Here is a 13,942-nt window from a genome sequence, read left to right on the forward strand (position 1 = left end):
CAAACAAAATATATATATAACTTTTTCTTCAAACATGTTTCTCTAATTTCTTTCATTTTCTCTTCTGTTCACTCTTTCTCTCCTCCACTTTTTCTTAATGTGCTTTACTGGCACTACAAATAATGCAAATTAAATTGCCAAAGCTGCTGCAGGGTAGCTCAGACAAAGGTTGTAAGTGATGGTTAGTGTACAATGTGTACAAGTAAAAGATGAGAAGAAATAATAATAAATATAGCTGCAAGCAGCAATTAAGGGGCCAAGCACATTAACCATTATTAGGCATACCAATGGCAAAAATAAGTAATTAAAGCAATCTGGCTGTGATTTTAGGCAAAATGGTTGAAAAACCATGAATACTATCAATTGCATTGGGACATAAAAGCTTGTTACGATTTGGTGTTGTCAAGGTGCGGTCATGATGACATATAAAGTTTATTGTCAATACACCAAAGCGTTGCCAAGATCGTGTTCCAGAGCCTGAAGACCATTCTGCCACTGTGCCATCAAATTCATTGTTGTGTTAAATGAATACCGTTTGGTCTAATCAACAAGGAATCCATAACTTTTTGTCTGAATGGTCTGAAGTTCGATTAGATTCTATTTTGGTTCAAATCTGACAAACACTCTAGGGGGATTTAGAAAAAGATGTTTTTTGAAGGACTTCAAAACAGCAGACAGGAAGTTCGATCGATATAGGCGTAATCGGCATTCACGTTCTCGGCATGACCCGAGAACCCAATCTACCAAGACTGGTCTCATGACAATAGCACAAAGTAATCAAATGTTATTAGCATTTTATTTCAATTTGGTATAACTTTTGTCCAGAAGCTAGCCCTGTCCTAAAACGTTTTGAGTGCCTTCAGGGCATTGTGCCAATGACACATAACGAGTTTCGTAACAATTTGTCAATGTGTTTGATAATAAAGCATTTTACAACTAAATAAAAAATGGGCAATGCCCAAAATGGCTGACATAGGAAACTTTGGTATCATTCGACTTGGCATCCTGCACAGAATCTAACAAGACCAGATTTGTGGATAGGTGAAACAGTTCAAAAGTTATACTTAAAAATATGCATTTTTCATATCTCGTGACCACTATGTCGAAATTGCTTATCCAATTTCCTCACATCCAATTTAGTGTGCTCAACATCAAAGTTGTTTGTGCATTATTCAAGAAGTTTGACTAATCAACTTGAATTCCGCAACTTTTGGTCAGCTTGGTCTGAAGATGATCTGATTAAATTTTCCTGCAAATCAGATGAACAGTCTAGTTTGAAAAAAGTTTTTTTGACAAATTCAAAATGGCAGAAAAGAATTTCAAGATGGAAGATTACAACATAGTCAATTTGCCTCGAGCCAAGGAATCAGAGTAAAAATAATTGTGATTCTACCACGTACAGTTCAAAATGATTAGCATAAACATGTGTGAACCTTTGTGCAGTTGAGTGTTTAACTCCAAATTGTTCTCCAATTAATGTAAGGACTGCTCTCTATATGTGTGCACAATTTCACAACTTTCCCGCATACGGTTCTTTGGGCAGCCATAGACTCATTAGCGGAAGTAAAAGAAGAAGAACACTAACGATTACATTAGGTGCCTATGCACATTCAGTGCCTGGCCCCTAATTATTAGTTTATGTAAAGGAAAGACAAAAGGAAATAAGACCAGTTTCTTACTGTCCCTCACATGCTGACAGGCAAAGACACACTGTGCTGCCAGTACACAGTTGCCTTGAAACTGATTCTCCAATTTTTATCAGTCAAGGTGGATAATGCTGTGTTCCATTCAAATTCAGATGCGGTATGTTCCTACTTGATAGCTTATAACCATATAGCATTCTGTTGTAACTGTTTGTGCATGTTACTCACTCTCCATCGTGCAATCTCTGCTCTTCAAACTCTGCTAAAGCTTTACAAAATTGCAACATTGGAAATTTAGATTTGCACAATTTCATGACTGTTGGAAGACAATAAGTGGAAGTTTTGAATTCACAACACAATTCAGCACACAAAAGTATATAAATTAATTCCAAAATAATTCAAAGCAGTTAGTGTAAATTCATGAACGGTTAAGAAAAGTGACTATTTAAAACTAATGATGAATATTGATATTGATGATTAATTTGCTAGGCAAGGCTTGCCTTGCCTTGCCTTGCCTATTAATTTGCTATAAAAAAAAAAAAATACCCATCTTGATGAAATGTAGTAGATTTAATATACAATGAATACCATAAACAAATATTTTTAAATGAAAGAGTAGCACAAAAATGAGCTGAAAATCACTTAAGAATGTTTGTGTTTCTATGCTTACTGAATATGCTTTATTGTGTGAATATACATAGTAAAAAGTTTGACCACTAATGCCCACCATTGCATTTTATCTCTGTTTATAAAAATTGTCTCAAATGTATGAAAGTTAATATTTTCGGGGGATGTAATAATTTTTTAATTAGTAAATAGAGTGGCTATAAAAATCTACACACCCCTGTTGAAATTGCTGGTTTTTGAGATGTAAAAGATGAATCTAAGATAAATCATGGCAGATCTTTTTCCTTTAATTGCATTATCACCTTTAATGTGATAATGCAATCAACCAAACTGAAGTGAACAACAAATGGAAACTTTTTAGGAAAATTTCTAAGACTTACAATAAATGGTTGCATATGTGTGCACACCCCTCAACTTTACTTGGTTGAAGCACCTTTTAATACTGCAGCCTGTCTTTTTTAATAAGAGTATCAACTTAGCACATCTTAATTTGTACATTTTATCCCAGTATTCCTGGCAAAAAAGCTCCGGGCCGATCACATTTTGAGGGGATCTCCTGTGCACAGCCCTCTTCAAGTCATTCCAAGTTTTTGACTGGATTTAGGTCTGTGCTCTGACCCATTCTAAAACATTGATCTTTATCTTTGGAAGCCATTCCTTTGTTGAATAAAAATTAAGTTTGGGGTCATTATTGTACTGAAAGATGAAATTCCTCTTCATCTTCATCTATCTAATGGAGGCCTGCAGGTTTTGTGCCAAAATGGACTGGAATTTGGGACCATCCATGATTCCTTCTATCTTGACTAGTGCCCCAGTCCCATCTTAAGGGAAGCAGACCCATGGCATGATGCTTCCACCACGCTTTTTTTTTTTTTTTTTTTTGCACTAAATATACCTTTTAGAATGATGGCCAAAATGTTCTGTATTGGTTTCATCGGACCATAAAACATTTTGCTACATGGTTTTGGGTTATTGGATATATGTTTTGGCCAAATTATTTGCCGTCCTTTTCTGCATATCTCGGCGCCGTTTTGTGGTCCGTTCTGCATAACGCGGCAGCTCATTTTTGCTTATCGCGGCCTATTCGGCATGTTTCGTGGACGCACCACCGGCCTGCTAGGTTCTCCCGCTGGCAAGTCCACCCAAGATTGCCCCCAAAGAGCGTCGGCCCACCGGGAAAATGCCCTGTATGCCAGATTGCCAGTCCAGCCCTGCCTGGCACTTACGTATTTATATATCAAATGGATCTACAAAATGCCCAGATAGTCACAAGATTTTCCCAATTTTTTCAAGACAATTAGAAAATAATAGAATAATGTATATATTTATATATTTTAATGTTTTATTTTTCATTTATCAAAGAGAAAATGCAACAAATAAGGACATACCCTGAACAGGATTCATTATTTTCACACTGAAATTTCATTATGCAACTGGCTTTCAAAAACATATTGAGCTACACATAACACATAAGATACCGATAAGTTACACATGTATATTCTCAGGAACGTAATGAGTCTAAATAGATGTACACTTACATCATTTCAGTATGACACACAAATGACTGTTAGCGTGATGTACTTGCTATAGTTTACTGCCATTTTGTTTCTTCATCAAATAACAATGTCAAATGTAATCAAGTCAATTACTGACACATCAGTGCTACCTTGAGTAAGAAATAACATGTATAATACGTATGTGTACAAGCATATGTAGTAATGATAATTCACCATTGTTGATAATTCATTGTTGCACAGAAAATCAACATGATATAGTATTTGTTTGTATCAAAATATTATTAATTTATTTTGTAATAAATAATAAAATAGATATTTTGTGGTAGTAAACTTACAGTATATACACTGGCGGCCAAAAGTTTGGAATAATATACAGATTTTGCTGTTTCGGAAGGTAATTGTTACTTTAATTCACCAAAGTGGCATTCTTAATTGGTGTACTTAATTGGAGGTGTAAATATGGATGTATTTTAAGGCCTAACTTCAAACTCATTGCCTCTTTGCTTGACATCATGGGAAAATCAAAAGAAATCAGCCAAGACCTCAGAAAAAGAAGTTGACCTCCACAAGTTTGGTTTATCCTTGGGATCAATTTACAAATGCCTGATGGCATCACATTCAGCTGTACAAACAATAATAAGCAAGTATAAACACCATAGGACAACGCATCCATCATACCGCTCAGGAAGAAAATGCATTCTGTCTCCTAGAGATGAACGTAGTTTGGTGCAAAAAGTGCAAATCAATCCCAGTACAACAGCAAAGGATCTTGTGAAGATGCTGGAGAAAACAGGAATACAAGTATCTATATCCACAGGAAAATGAGACCTATATCGGCATAACCTGAAAGGTGCTCAGCAAGGAAGAAGCCACTGCTCCAAAACCACCATAAAAAACAAACTATATTTTGCAAGTGCACATAGGGACAAAGATCTTACCATTTGGAGAAATGTCCTCTGGTCTAATGAAACAAAAATTAAACTGTTTGATCATAATAACCATTGTTATGTTTGGAGGAAAAAGGGTGAGGCTTGCAAGCCGAAGAACACCATCCCAACCATGAAGCATGGGGATGGCAGTATCATGTTGTGGGGGTGCTTCACAAAATAGATGGAATAATGAGGAAGGGAAATTATGTGGATATATTGAAGCAACATCTCAAGACATCAGCCAGGAAGTAAAGCTTGGTTGCAAATGGGTCTTCCAAATGGACAATGACCCCAAGCATACCTCCAAAGTTGTGGTAAAATGGCTTAAGGACAACAAAGTCAAGGTATTGGAGTGGCCATCACAAAGCCCTGACCTGAAAATTCCAGCAACTTATTGTGAGAAGCTTGTGGAAGTCTACCCAAAATGTTTGAACCAATTTAAAGGCAAATACTAACAAATGGTATGTAAAGTTCTGACCCACTGGGAATGTGATGAAAGAAATAAAAGCTGAAATAATAATTATCTCTTCTATTATTGACATTTCACATTCTTAAACTAAAGTAGTGATCCTAACTGACCTAAAACGGGGAATGTTTCCTATGATTAAATGTCAGGAATTGTGCAAAACTGAGTATAAATGTATATGGCTAAGGTGTATATAAACTTCTTCAACTGTATGATCTAATAATAAAAATACAATTTATGGGAGTGCAAAATGTTTTAATAAAAATACAATTTTGGTACTTAAACTGTTATTTATTTATAAGAGAGATTGTGGAATGCTAAAGAGGTGTGCACACAAATCCAAAAAATGGATGAGATACAAGGGGTGGAATGAGGTCCCGGGTCACTAATGACCCAAAGTATGTGTTTAATGGTTAAACAAGCATTGCAATTCTGCTATGCTGGGTCAATTCTACTATGCTAAATGTTTATCATTAACTATGTACATTTTCCTGAATGCCACCATGTATGCATGACATCATACACATACACATGTTCGTCAAGAAATTGGAAGTATCCGACTTTTCAATTTAATTGAAAATTACTGTGGAACATAAGTAGTCTGCCATGGTAAAGTATTTTAATGGCCAGATAGAACTGGATTTTACTTTGTGACTTTGTTTGGGTTTCCAGATGTGTTATATAATCTGTTTTGCTTGTGTTGTTATTTGGTTTATTCTAATTAGGTTCACAGAATTATTTTGGTCTCAAAGGGCATGTACATGTTAGCACAATTAATTGTACAGCTCCAGACCAGCTCAGTAAGGGGTCTGTTTCCTTTACTCAACTCTTCTCATTGCAAGGTTTTATAATGATACAGGGATCACTGAATTAATGATCATTGGCCTAATTCTACCCTGCATGCTTTATTTGCGAAGCTCCTTTTTAAATGTAAGATATTTTTTTTACACATTATTGCATGCAAGGTCTCAGTTGGATGTTTATTCCATTTGCCTAATGTCTGATTTGTTAGTGGACGCCACACCTCATCGCTGTAAAGGGCGGGCGGCTCAATTACCGATTCTAATATATTCAGCCAAATTCTAACAGGCATCTCTGCAGGACATTATCTTTTTATGGCACAGAAAGAGTCCAGAATCTGCAATAGCTCATGTACAGTGGGAGACAACAGAACCAAGTTATCTGCACAGAGCAGGAATTTGATAACTGAATCATGTGGACTGGAACCAGAAACTTCAAACCGTTCAAATTCATTGATGTTTACGCTGATTAATGCTGGCCATTAAGTCAACCCTGTCTTCCTCTGCACCCCTAAAAAAGATATTTTGTTCTTTTATTGCCAATTTTTTATTTCATGCATGCTTCTTTTGTACACTGATATTATAAGATCATAAGTTTTACCTTCTTTCTATCCCCCTCTCTCTTTCTCAGGCTCACAATAGAAACGTGTTGTCTGTCGACTACAGTCAGGAGAGTCGGGTGGGGAAAATCTATGACGACCATCGTAAGTTTACCCTGCATGTTCAGTATGATGATCAAGGCAGGCCTGTGCTCTGGAGCCCCAGTAAATACAATCAGGTGCGAGTATCATACTCAATTGAGGGCCTGGTCACCAGCATACAAAGAGGCAACTGGACCGAACGCAGAGATTATGACAACGGACGCATCATCACCAGAACCTGGGCCAATGGGAAGATCTGGAGCTACACCTTTCTGGAGAAGGTGTGTGTGTACTTAGCTATAGTAAGGTATAGTAAAATAAGGTATCCAACTTTATCTTGTACATGGAAGAGTTCCACGGTCCGAAAGCCTGTTTTTGTTTTCAAGTCTTCAGTATTTTCACTGACATCAGCATATGCTTTTAGCGAATAATGCAACGTGCATATTAAATTTGTAAAAAGAAAAAAATGGGCAAATAAAAATGTTGCTCCATAGTTCTGATACTTTACAGGTTTGTCTTTTAACAGTGCCTCACCCGCCAAAGATTAAGGAGAGGGTAGATTACAAAGAGCGATTTTTCCAAGCATTAGCGATTTCTCAGGGCCAGCAAACCCTTCTCTGTTGCCCTAACATGCCTAATAAATAAATATTTTTTCAACTTTCATTCTCATTTATCTTTTTGCCTATGTATTTTTAATAGCTTTCCACTCCTAATTAATGTACTAACGAATAGCAAAAAACAAAAAAATGTATCCAATCCGAATTTATTCCTCAATGCTTACAAGCAAAGTGTGACAACTGTTTCACAAATTGCATGCCCAAAGCTCGTTAGATGAAGCAGCGCATGATTCTGAGCTCCACCACGTCAGGCATTTAGCATTTCCACAGAATCCCTCAACAGTGTAAGTGAATAGTCATCTAAAGTCAGATTGTCAGATTCATCATCAATCACATTGATTTATTTGTTCTTGGTGGCTGTGGTATTTAGGATATGTCCCAGTCCAGGCTTTCTAGCTGGCCTTGAGTGATGCAATCACGCTTTAAGTGATGTACGTAATTTGATAGCGAAGAGTGCGAGATCTTGCTGATGAGTCGCCTGTCATCACTGCTGTTATTGCCGTTGAGAAAGAGATCCTTATGGATTTAAAAACCTATGATTTTCTGCATGATCGTGTGATTGATTAATTAAACTGGAAAGGAGGACTGATTTTCACTTCAAGCAAATTGGTAAGTGTTTTTTGCATTGTTATAGCAGCATCAGGAGTTTTCTAAGTGTACATTAGGCTGCTTGAGCATTCAGTGTCAGATCAAGTTTTGAAAAGTAACTGTGTACCCTGACGAAACAAAATGTATTGAAAGTAAATATTGTTGGAGCTTTTTCTTGTATTAGACCTCCTTGGTTCTGGCTTTCATGCGTGGATGTGTTTTTAAAATTTCAGTTGGTATTATTAGTTGACTGTCACGTAATGTATGATGTGTCTGTGTCTTATTCATTGTAAAACTGTTTTCTTAATGGCAGGAATCACACTGAAGGCCTAGACTTAAAATGCACAGGCAGCGGCTGGGTCCGAGATTAGTTGCATTGATTTAATTAACTTTGAGTTATGACAGCCAACAACAAGTTGAGCCTAAACTACTTTTTACTCCAACTATCTCTAAATGGTCATTTCTGAAGATTTTATGTTGATTCTTAAACCCAAAGTGTACTATGGTTTTGGCACGCTTAGCGCCTGCGTACAGTTGAATGCTCAGCCTTTCAATGTACAGTTGAAGTCAGAAGTTTACAAACACTTAGGTTAAAGTCATTAAAACTAATTTTTTTAACCACTCAACAGATTTAATATTAGCAAACTATAGTTTTGGCAAGTTGTTTAGTCATTTAGATTACTCCTATTCTACTTGGATTAGGAGTAAATTTTCCAACAATTGTTTACAGACAGATTGTTTCATTTTTAACTGACTATATCACAATTTCAGTGGTCAGAAGTTTACAAGTTAACTGTGCCTTTTAGCAGCTTGGAGAATTCCAGAAAATTATGTAAAGCCTTTAGACAATTAGACAGTTATCATCTTATAGGAGGTGTACTGAATTGGAGGTGTACCTATGGATATAATTTAAGGCCTACCTTCAAAATCAGTGCCTCTTTACTTGACATCATGGGAAAATCAAAAACAATTAGCTAAGACCTCAGAAAAAGAAGTGGACCTCCACAAGTTTGGTTCATTCTTGGGAGCAATTTCCAAACACCTGAAGGTACCACATTCATCTGTGCAAACAATAGTACGTAAGTATAAACATCATGGGACCACGCAGCCATCATACCGCTCAGAAAGGTTATGCATTCTGTCTCCTGAAGTGAACGTAGTTTGGTGCGAAAAGTGCAAATCAATCCCAGGACAATCGCAAGGGACCTTGTGAAGATGCTGGTGGAAATAGGTAGACAAGTATCTATATCCACAGTAAAACGAGTTCTATGTCGACATAACCTGAAAGGCTGCTCAGCAAGGAAGAGGCCACTGCTCCAAAACGCCATAAAAAAGCCAGACTACGGTTTGCAAGTGCACATAGGGACAAAGATCTTACTTTTTGGAGAAATGTCCTCTGGTCTTATGAATTTTTTTTAACTGTTTGGCAATAATGGCCATATTTATGTTTGGAGGTAAAATGGTGAGCCGTGCAAGCCGAAGAACACCATCACAAACGGGATGGCAGCATCATGTTGTGGGGGCACTTTGCTGAAGGAGGGACTGGTGCACTTCACAAAATAGATGGCATCATGAGGAAGGAATATTATGTGGATGTATCGATGCAACATCTCAAGATATCAGCCAAGGAAGTTAAAGCTCGGTCGCAAATGGGTCTTCCAGATGGACAATGACCCCAAGCATACCTCCAAAGTTGTGGCAAAATGGCTTAATGACAGCAAAGTCAAGGTATCGGAGTGGCCATCACAAAGCCCTGACCTCAATCCGCTAGAAAATGTATGGGCAGAACTGAAAAAGCGTGTGCGAGCAAGGAGGCCTACAAAACTGACTCAGTTACACAAGTTCTGTCTGGAGGAATGTGCCAAAATTCCAGCAACTTATTGTGAAAAGCTTGTGGATGTCTACCCAAAAATGTTTGAACCAAGTTAAACAATTTAAAGGAAATGCTAACAATTACTGAAAAAGTGTATGTAAACTTCTGACCTACTGGGAATTTGATGAAAGAAATAAAAGCTGAAATAAATCATTCTTTCTACTATTATTGTCATTTCACATTCTTAAAATAAATTAGTTATCCTAACTGACCTAAGACAGGGAATCTTTTCTATGATTAAATGTCAGGAATTGTGAATTTAAAATGTATTTGGCTAAGGTGTACTGTATGTAAACTTCTGATTTCAACTTTATACTTAATTTAAATGTGTGCACATACACAGGTGGTTGGCGCATACACACAACGACTGCTGTGAGATACTGGACTATTTCTCTTCAGGGCTTTAGACCATAAAGATTTTTTTATTCCTTCAGACTGAAGTTACACAGATGCAGATATCTCCTGACCTCCTCAAACAAATGCGCTCATGATGAGCACATCCATTGTTGTTGTTGTTTCCACCTTTGTCTCCTTATATTTAGCACCCAGGGGTGTTAAATAATTAAGTACAAATACTTAAGTATTATTTTTTAGGATTTGAAATTGAGAGTGAAATTTAAATCAAATCAAATCAAATCACTTTATTGTCACACTACCATGTACACAAGTGACAATAAAGTGATTTGATTTGATTTGATTTAAATTTCACTCTCAATTTCAAATCCTAAAAAATAATACTTAAGTATTTGTACTTAATTATTTAACACCCTGGGTGCTAAATATAAGGAGACAAAGGTGGAAACAACAAATGGAATATTTGTCATTTTACTTACATTTCCAAATATTTTTTTTTTACTTTTTACTCACAATTTAATTTAAACTTGAAAAGTACTCACTACATTTTTGCATAATTTCCTTTCATCTTACTGTACTGAAGCTGCCCTTTTACTGCATCCGACAAATGATAGATTGACAAACTGTCACATGGCGGCTTTGTGAAGTTCTGACCATTTGTAAAGGCATAATTTTGGATCTGATTTGAGCTTCTGATACGTATTTGTGCGGCTAGACAGTATGTGACTGCCTTACTGAATGTGATGTATTCATTCAAAAATATGAGCATGAAGTTAGACATTTTGATGCTTTTTTATCTTTCTCTATGCCTCAAATGGCTGGGTACTCTGACATTGCAATTCGTTAGTGCCTTCTGCTGTGCAGTGAACATTGCGTGACTGTGGCAATATTTTTGCTAAAATAAATTACCTGGTTCATTACACATCTCAGGGCAGTTCCGAAGTGAAATGTCCACTGTGTGGCACTTAAAGTGAGTGAAATGTTCCCTGAACAGATGAGGTTCTTAAGGTTAATGTTCTATTGAGATTTCAATCAAGAAAATCCACCTTCCTACCCTAAACCTTAAACCTAAACCTCACCAATAGTGTTGGAAAAAGCAAATGTGAGACGAAAAACAAAATTTCTGAAGCAACCACATAATTTTGTGGTGCTTCTGTGACACTTTGGGCTCACCTGTGTACTTGTGTGCTCTTCAGGTCTTATACCCTGGTTCTTTGTATCACAGTACACTCTTATCAGTTGAACTACCATGCTAATAGATCACACTTAAACAAGCTTGTAAATGTAGTTGGTTATGAAATGCAAATGTTAATATGAGTCATGCGCTATAGTAAAAGTGTTTATATGTCATAATTATGTGAGGAACAGAGCGAAAAATATGTGTTTATGAAATGTTAATCTGCTGTTAAACTTGTGATTTGAGTGAAAGGGGATTAATGTCATTGTTTTTTAGCACCTCTAGTGTTCATTCCACCAGGAAATTGCTGTGTTAAACACAACAGGCCACATAAAAATCATTTTGAAAAATGTAGTTATTGTAACATGATTCTTGACCAGGTTGCGAATGCCACTGGGGGAGAAATATGACGACTTTAAGAAAAAGAAAAAAAAAAGGTGACTTTAAAACCAATAGAATTTAACAACATACTCTCTCACACAATCTCTTCTCTTGATATCATTCTTGTTTGGAAAAAGTTACTTTTTTAATACTTAAATACAATGTAATGTGAATACTTTTTACTTTCACGCAAGTATATGTTTGGTTTAGACTACTTTACTTAGATTTTTAATTGAGGAATTAAAAAGGAATTAACATTTAATTTCACTCAATATCCATACTTTCACTTAAGTATAATTTCTGAGCACTTTTTACACCCCTGATAGCACTATTACATCTTCTTGTGCTTCTTTGTGAAACCAAAGGCTCAATTTTGAGTTTTGCCACCTTGTGGACCCACCAATTGTTGCAAAAACTCCAGGCGTATGCACATTCTGTGAGTTCAGAGTATGCGCAGTTAGGAAAAATTAGCCACATGCATTCACTGCTCGAGCACTCTGCTGATGATGAAATGTGCGTCACATGTCCTGTACGTAGTCGCCTAGCATTCACTTCTGGACAAAGTGGCGCCACCCAGTGGTTGGTCAGAACAACTGTGGATAGCAATTTATAGCAATTTTGTCCACACAAAAAATAAATTAGCTAAATCTGGCAAAACGTTAATGAAAAGACATAAATAAGAAATTAACTACACTATTACAGTAAGGAGAATCATTAATATTATAAGGTGCAAACTCAGGTAAAATGTCTGTGCTCATTACAGTATTAAGAATTTGGGATTTTATATATATATATATATATATATATATATATATATATATATATATATATATATATATATATATATATATATTTATATTTTTTTTTTTTTTTTTTTTTTTTTTAATTATGGGATGAAATGTCACCTGGACATGTTTTTATAAGATTCATCCACCTACCAGTGTTATATCCTCTCTCTCTCTCTCTCTGTCTTTTTTTTTCTCCTGGTTCCTTTCCCTCTCTCAGTCTGTTCAGCTGTTGTTACACAGCCAGCGTCGCTATACGTTTGAATATGATCAGACAGACTGTCTGCTGTCTGTCACCCTGCCCAGCATGGTGAAACACAGCCTGCAGACATCTCTCTCTGTAGGCTACTACCGAAACACCTACACACCACCAGACTCGCTCACATCCAGCTTCACGCAGGACTATGCCCATGATGGCCGTCTGCTCCAGAGCCTGTACCTGGGAACAGGTAGGCGGGTGATCTACAAGTACAGTCGAGTGGCCCGACTGGCTGAAATCCTCTATGACTCAACACTTGTGACCTTCACCTATGATGAAGCAACAGGTGCTGTTAAAACCATCCACCTGATGCATGAAGGATTCGTCTGCACCATCCGCTACAGACAGACAGGTAATAGCAATATGTCAACAGTATTATTAGACAGATACATTGGGTATCATTCACTAATGATTTGTGTTCGAGTGATTTTGCAATATTTCTGCCAGATTCACAATAGGTATGTACGTACATAAATTTGTTCTTACCCTTTAATGTTGATGAATCCAGATTTTTAGCAAGGTGTGCCAGTATAATAAACATTAACATAATTATCATAATAAACACCCAATTAATTTCCATTTATGGGCTTTCTGTCTACAGTATATGTACCTCTTCTTTACAGAGATTAAGAAAGATTTGATGAATCATGATTTCTGTGTGAAAATGTTCACTCAGGTTTTACTCACAATTGAGTGAATGAGATCCATTGTCAAAACAGCAGGTTATACAATTTTTAGATATCAGATTTCGTTATAGCCATTTGCTTGGAGTCAGGGAAGATAATTTAATCAATCATCAGCAAAACCTTGCTGGTGTAGCTGGTTGACCAGCACAGTTTTTCTGATGAAGCTGGTTAAGTTAGTTTAAAAGGCTGGTGGGGAAACCAGCACACCAGCATCTAATGCTTGGGGACAAGCACTCAAAACACATCATAAGCTGGCTAAAATAATAATTTTCAACGTGTGGGTTTGATCATAAATGTAAAAAAAAAATTTGTGCAAGCCTACATTTTGCCATTTGACAGAAACTTTTATCCAAGTGACATACAAATGAGTAACATAGCTATTTATCATACAAACATCAACAATATCTTCAGTATCACACTGAAAATTTCCAAGAGTAGGTAGAATAGTACAGAAGCTAGAGCAGATGCAAGAGACAAAAACATTAGTTTGAAAATGTTCATACAGGTTTTACTCATTAATGAGTGAATGAGATCCATTGACAAAACAGCCGGTTATAAAATGTGTGAATATCAGATTTCGCTATAGCCATTTTCTTGGA

General features: G+C 36.5%; 1 protein-coding gene across 1 annotated transcript in view; it reads left to right on the forward strand.

Annotated features, from left to right (window-relative positions):
- Positions 1 to 13,942, forward strand: part of LOC127633466 (teneurin-1-like) — a 317,015-nt gene that overhangs the window by 290,634 nt on the left and 12,439 nt on the right. The window contains exons 28-29 of the mRNA XM_052112592.1: positions 6,614 to 6,904; positions 12,619 to 13,009. Coding sequence (XP_051968552.1) covers positions 6,614 to 6,904; positions 12,619 to 13,009 — 682 coding nt within the window. The remainder of the gene's footprint in view (positions 1 to 6,613; positions 6,905 to 12,618; positions 13,010 to 13,942) is intronic.

The sequence above is a fragment of the Xyrauchen texanus genome, chromosome 3 (assembly GCF_025860055.1).
Source record: "Xyrauchen texanus isolate HMW12.3.18 chromosome 3, RBS_HiC_50CHRs, whole genome shotgun sequence".
Classification (NCBI taxonomy): domain Eukaryota; kingdom Metazoa; phylum Chordata; class Actinopteri; order Cypriniformes; family Catostomidae; genus Xyrauchen; species Xyrauchen texanus.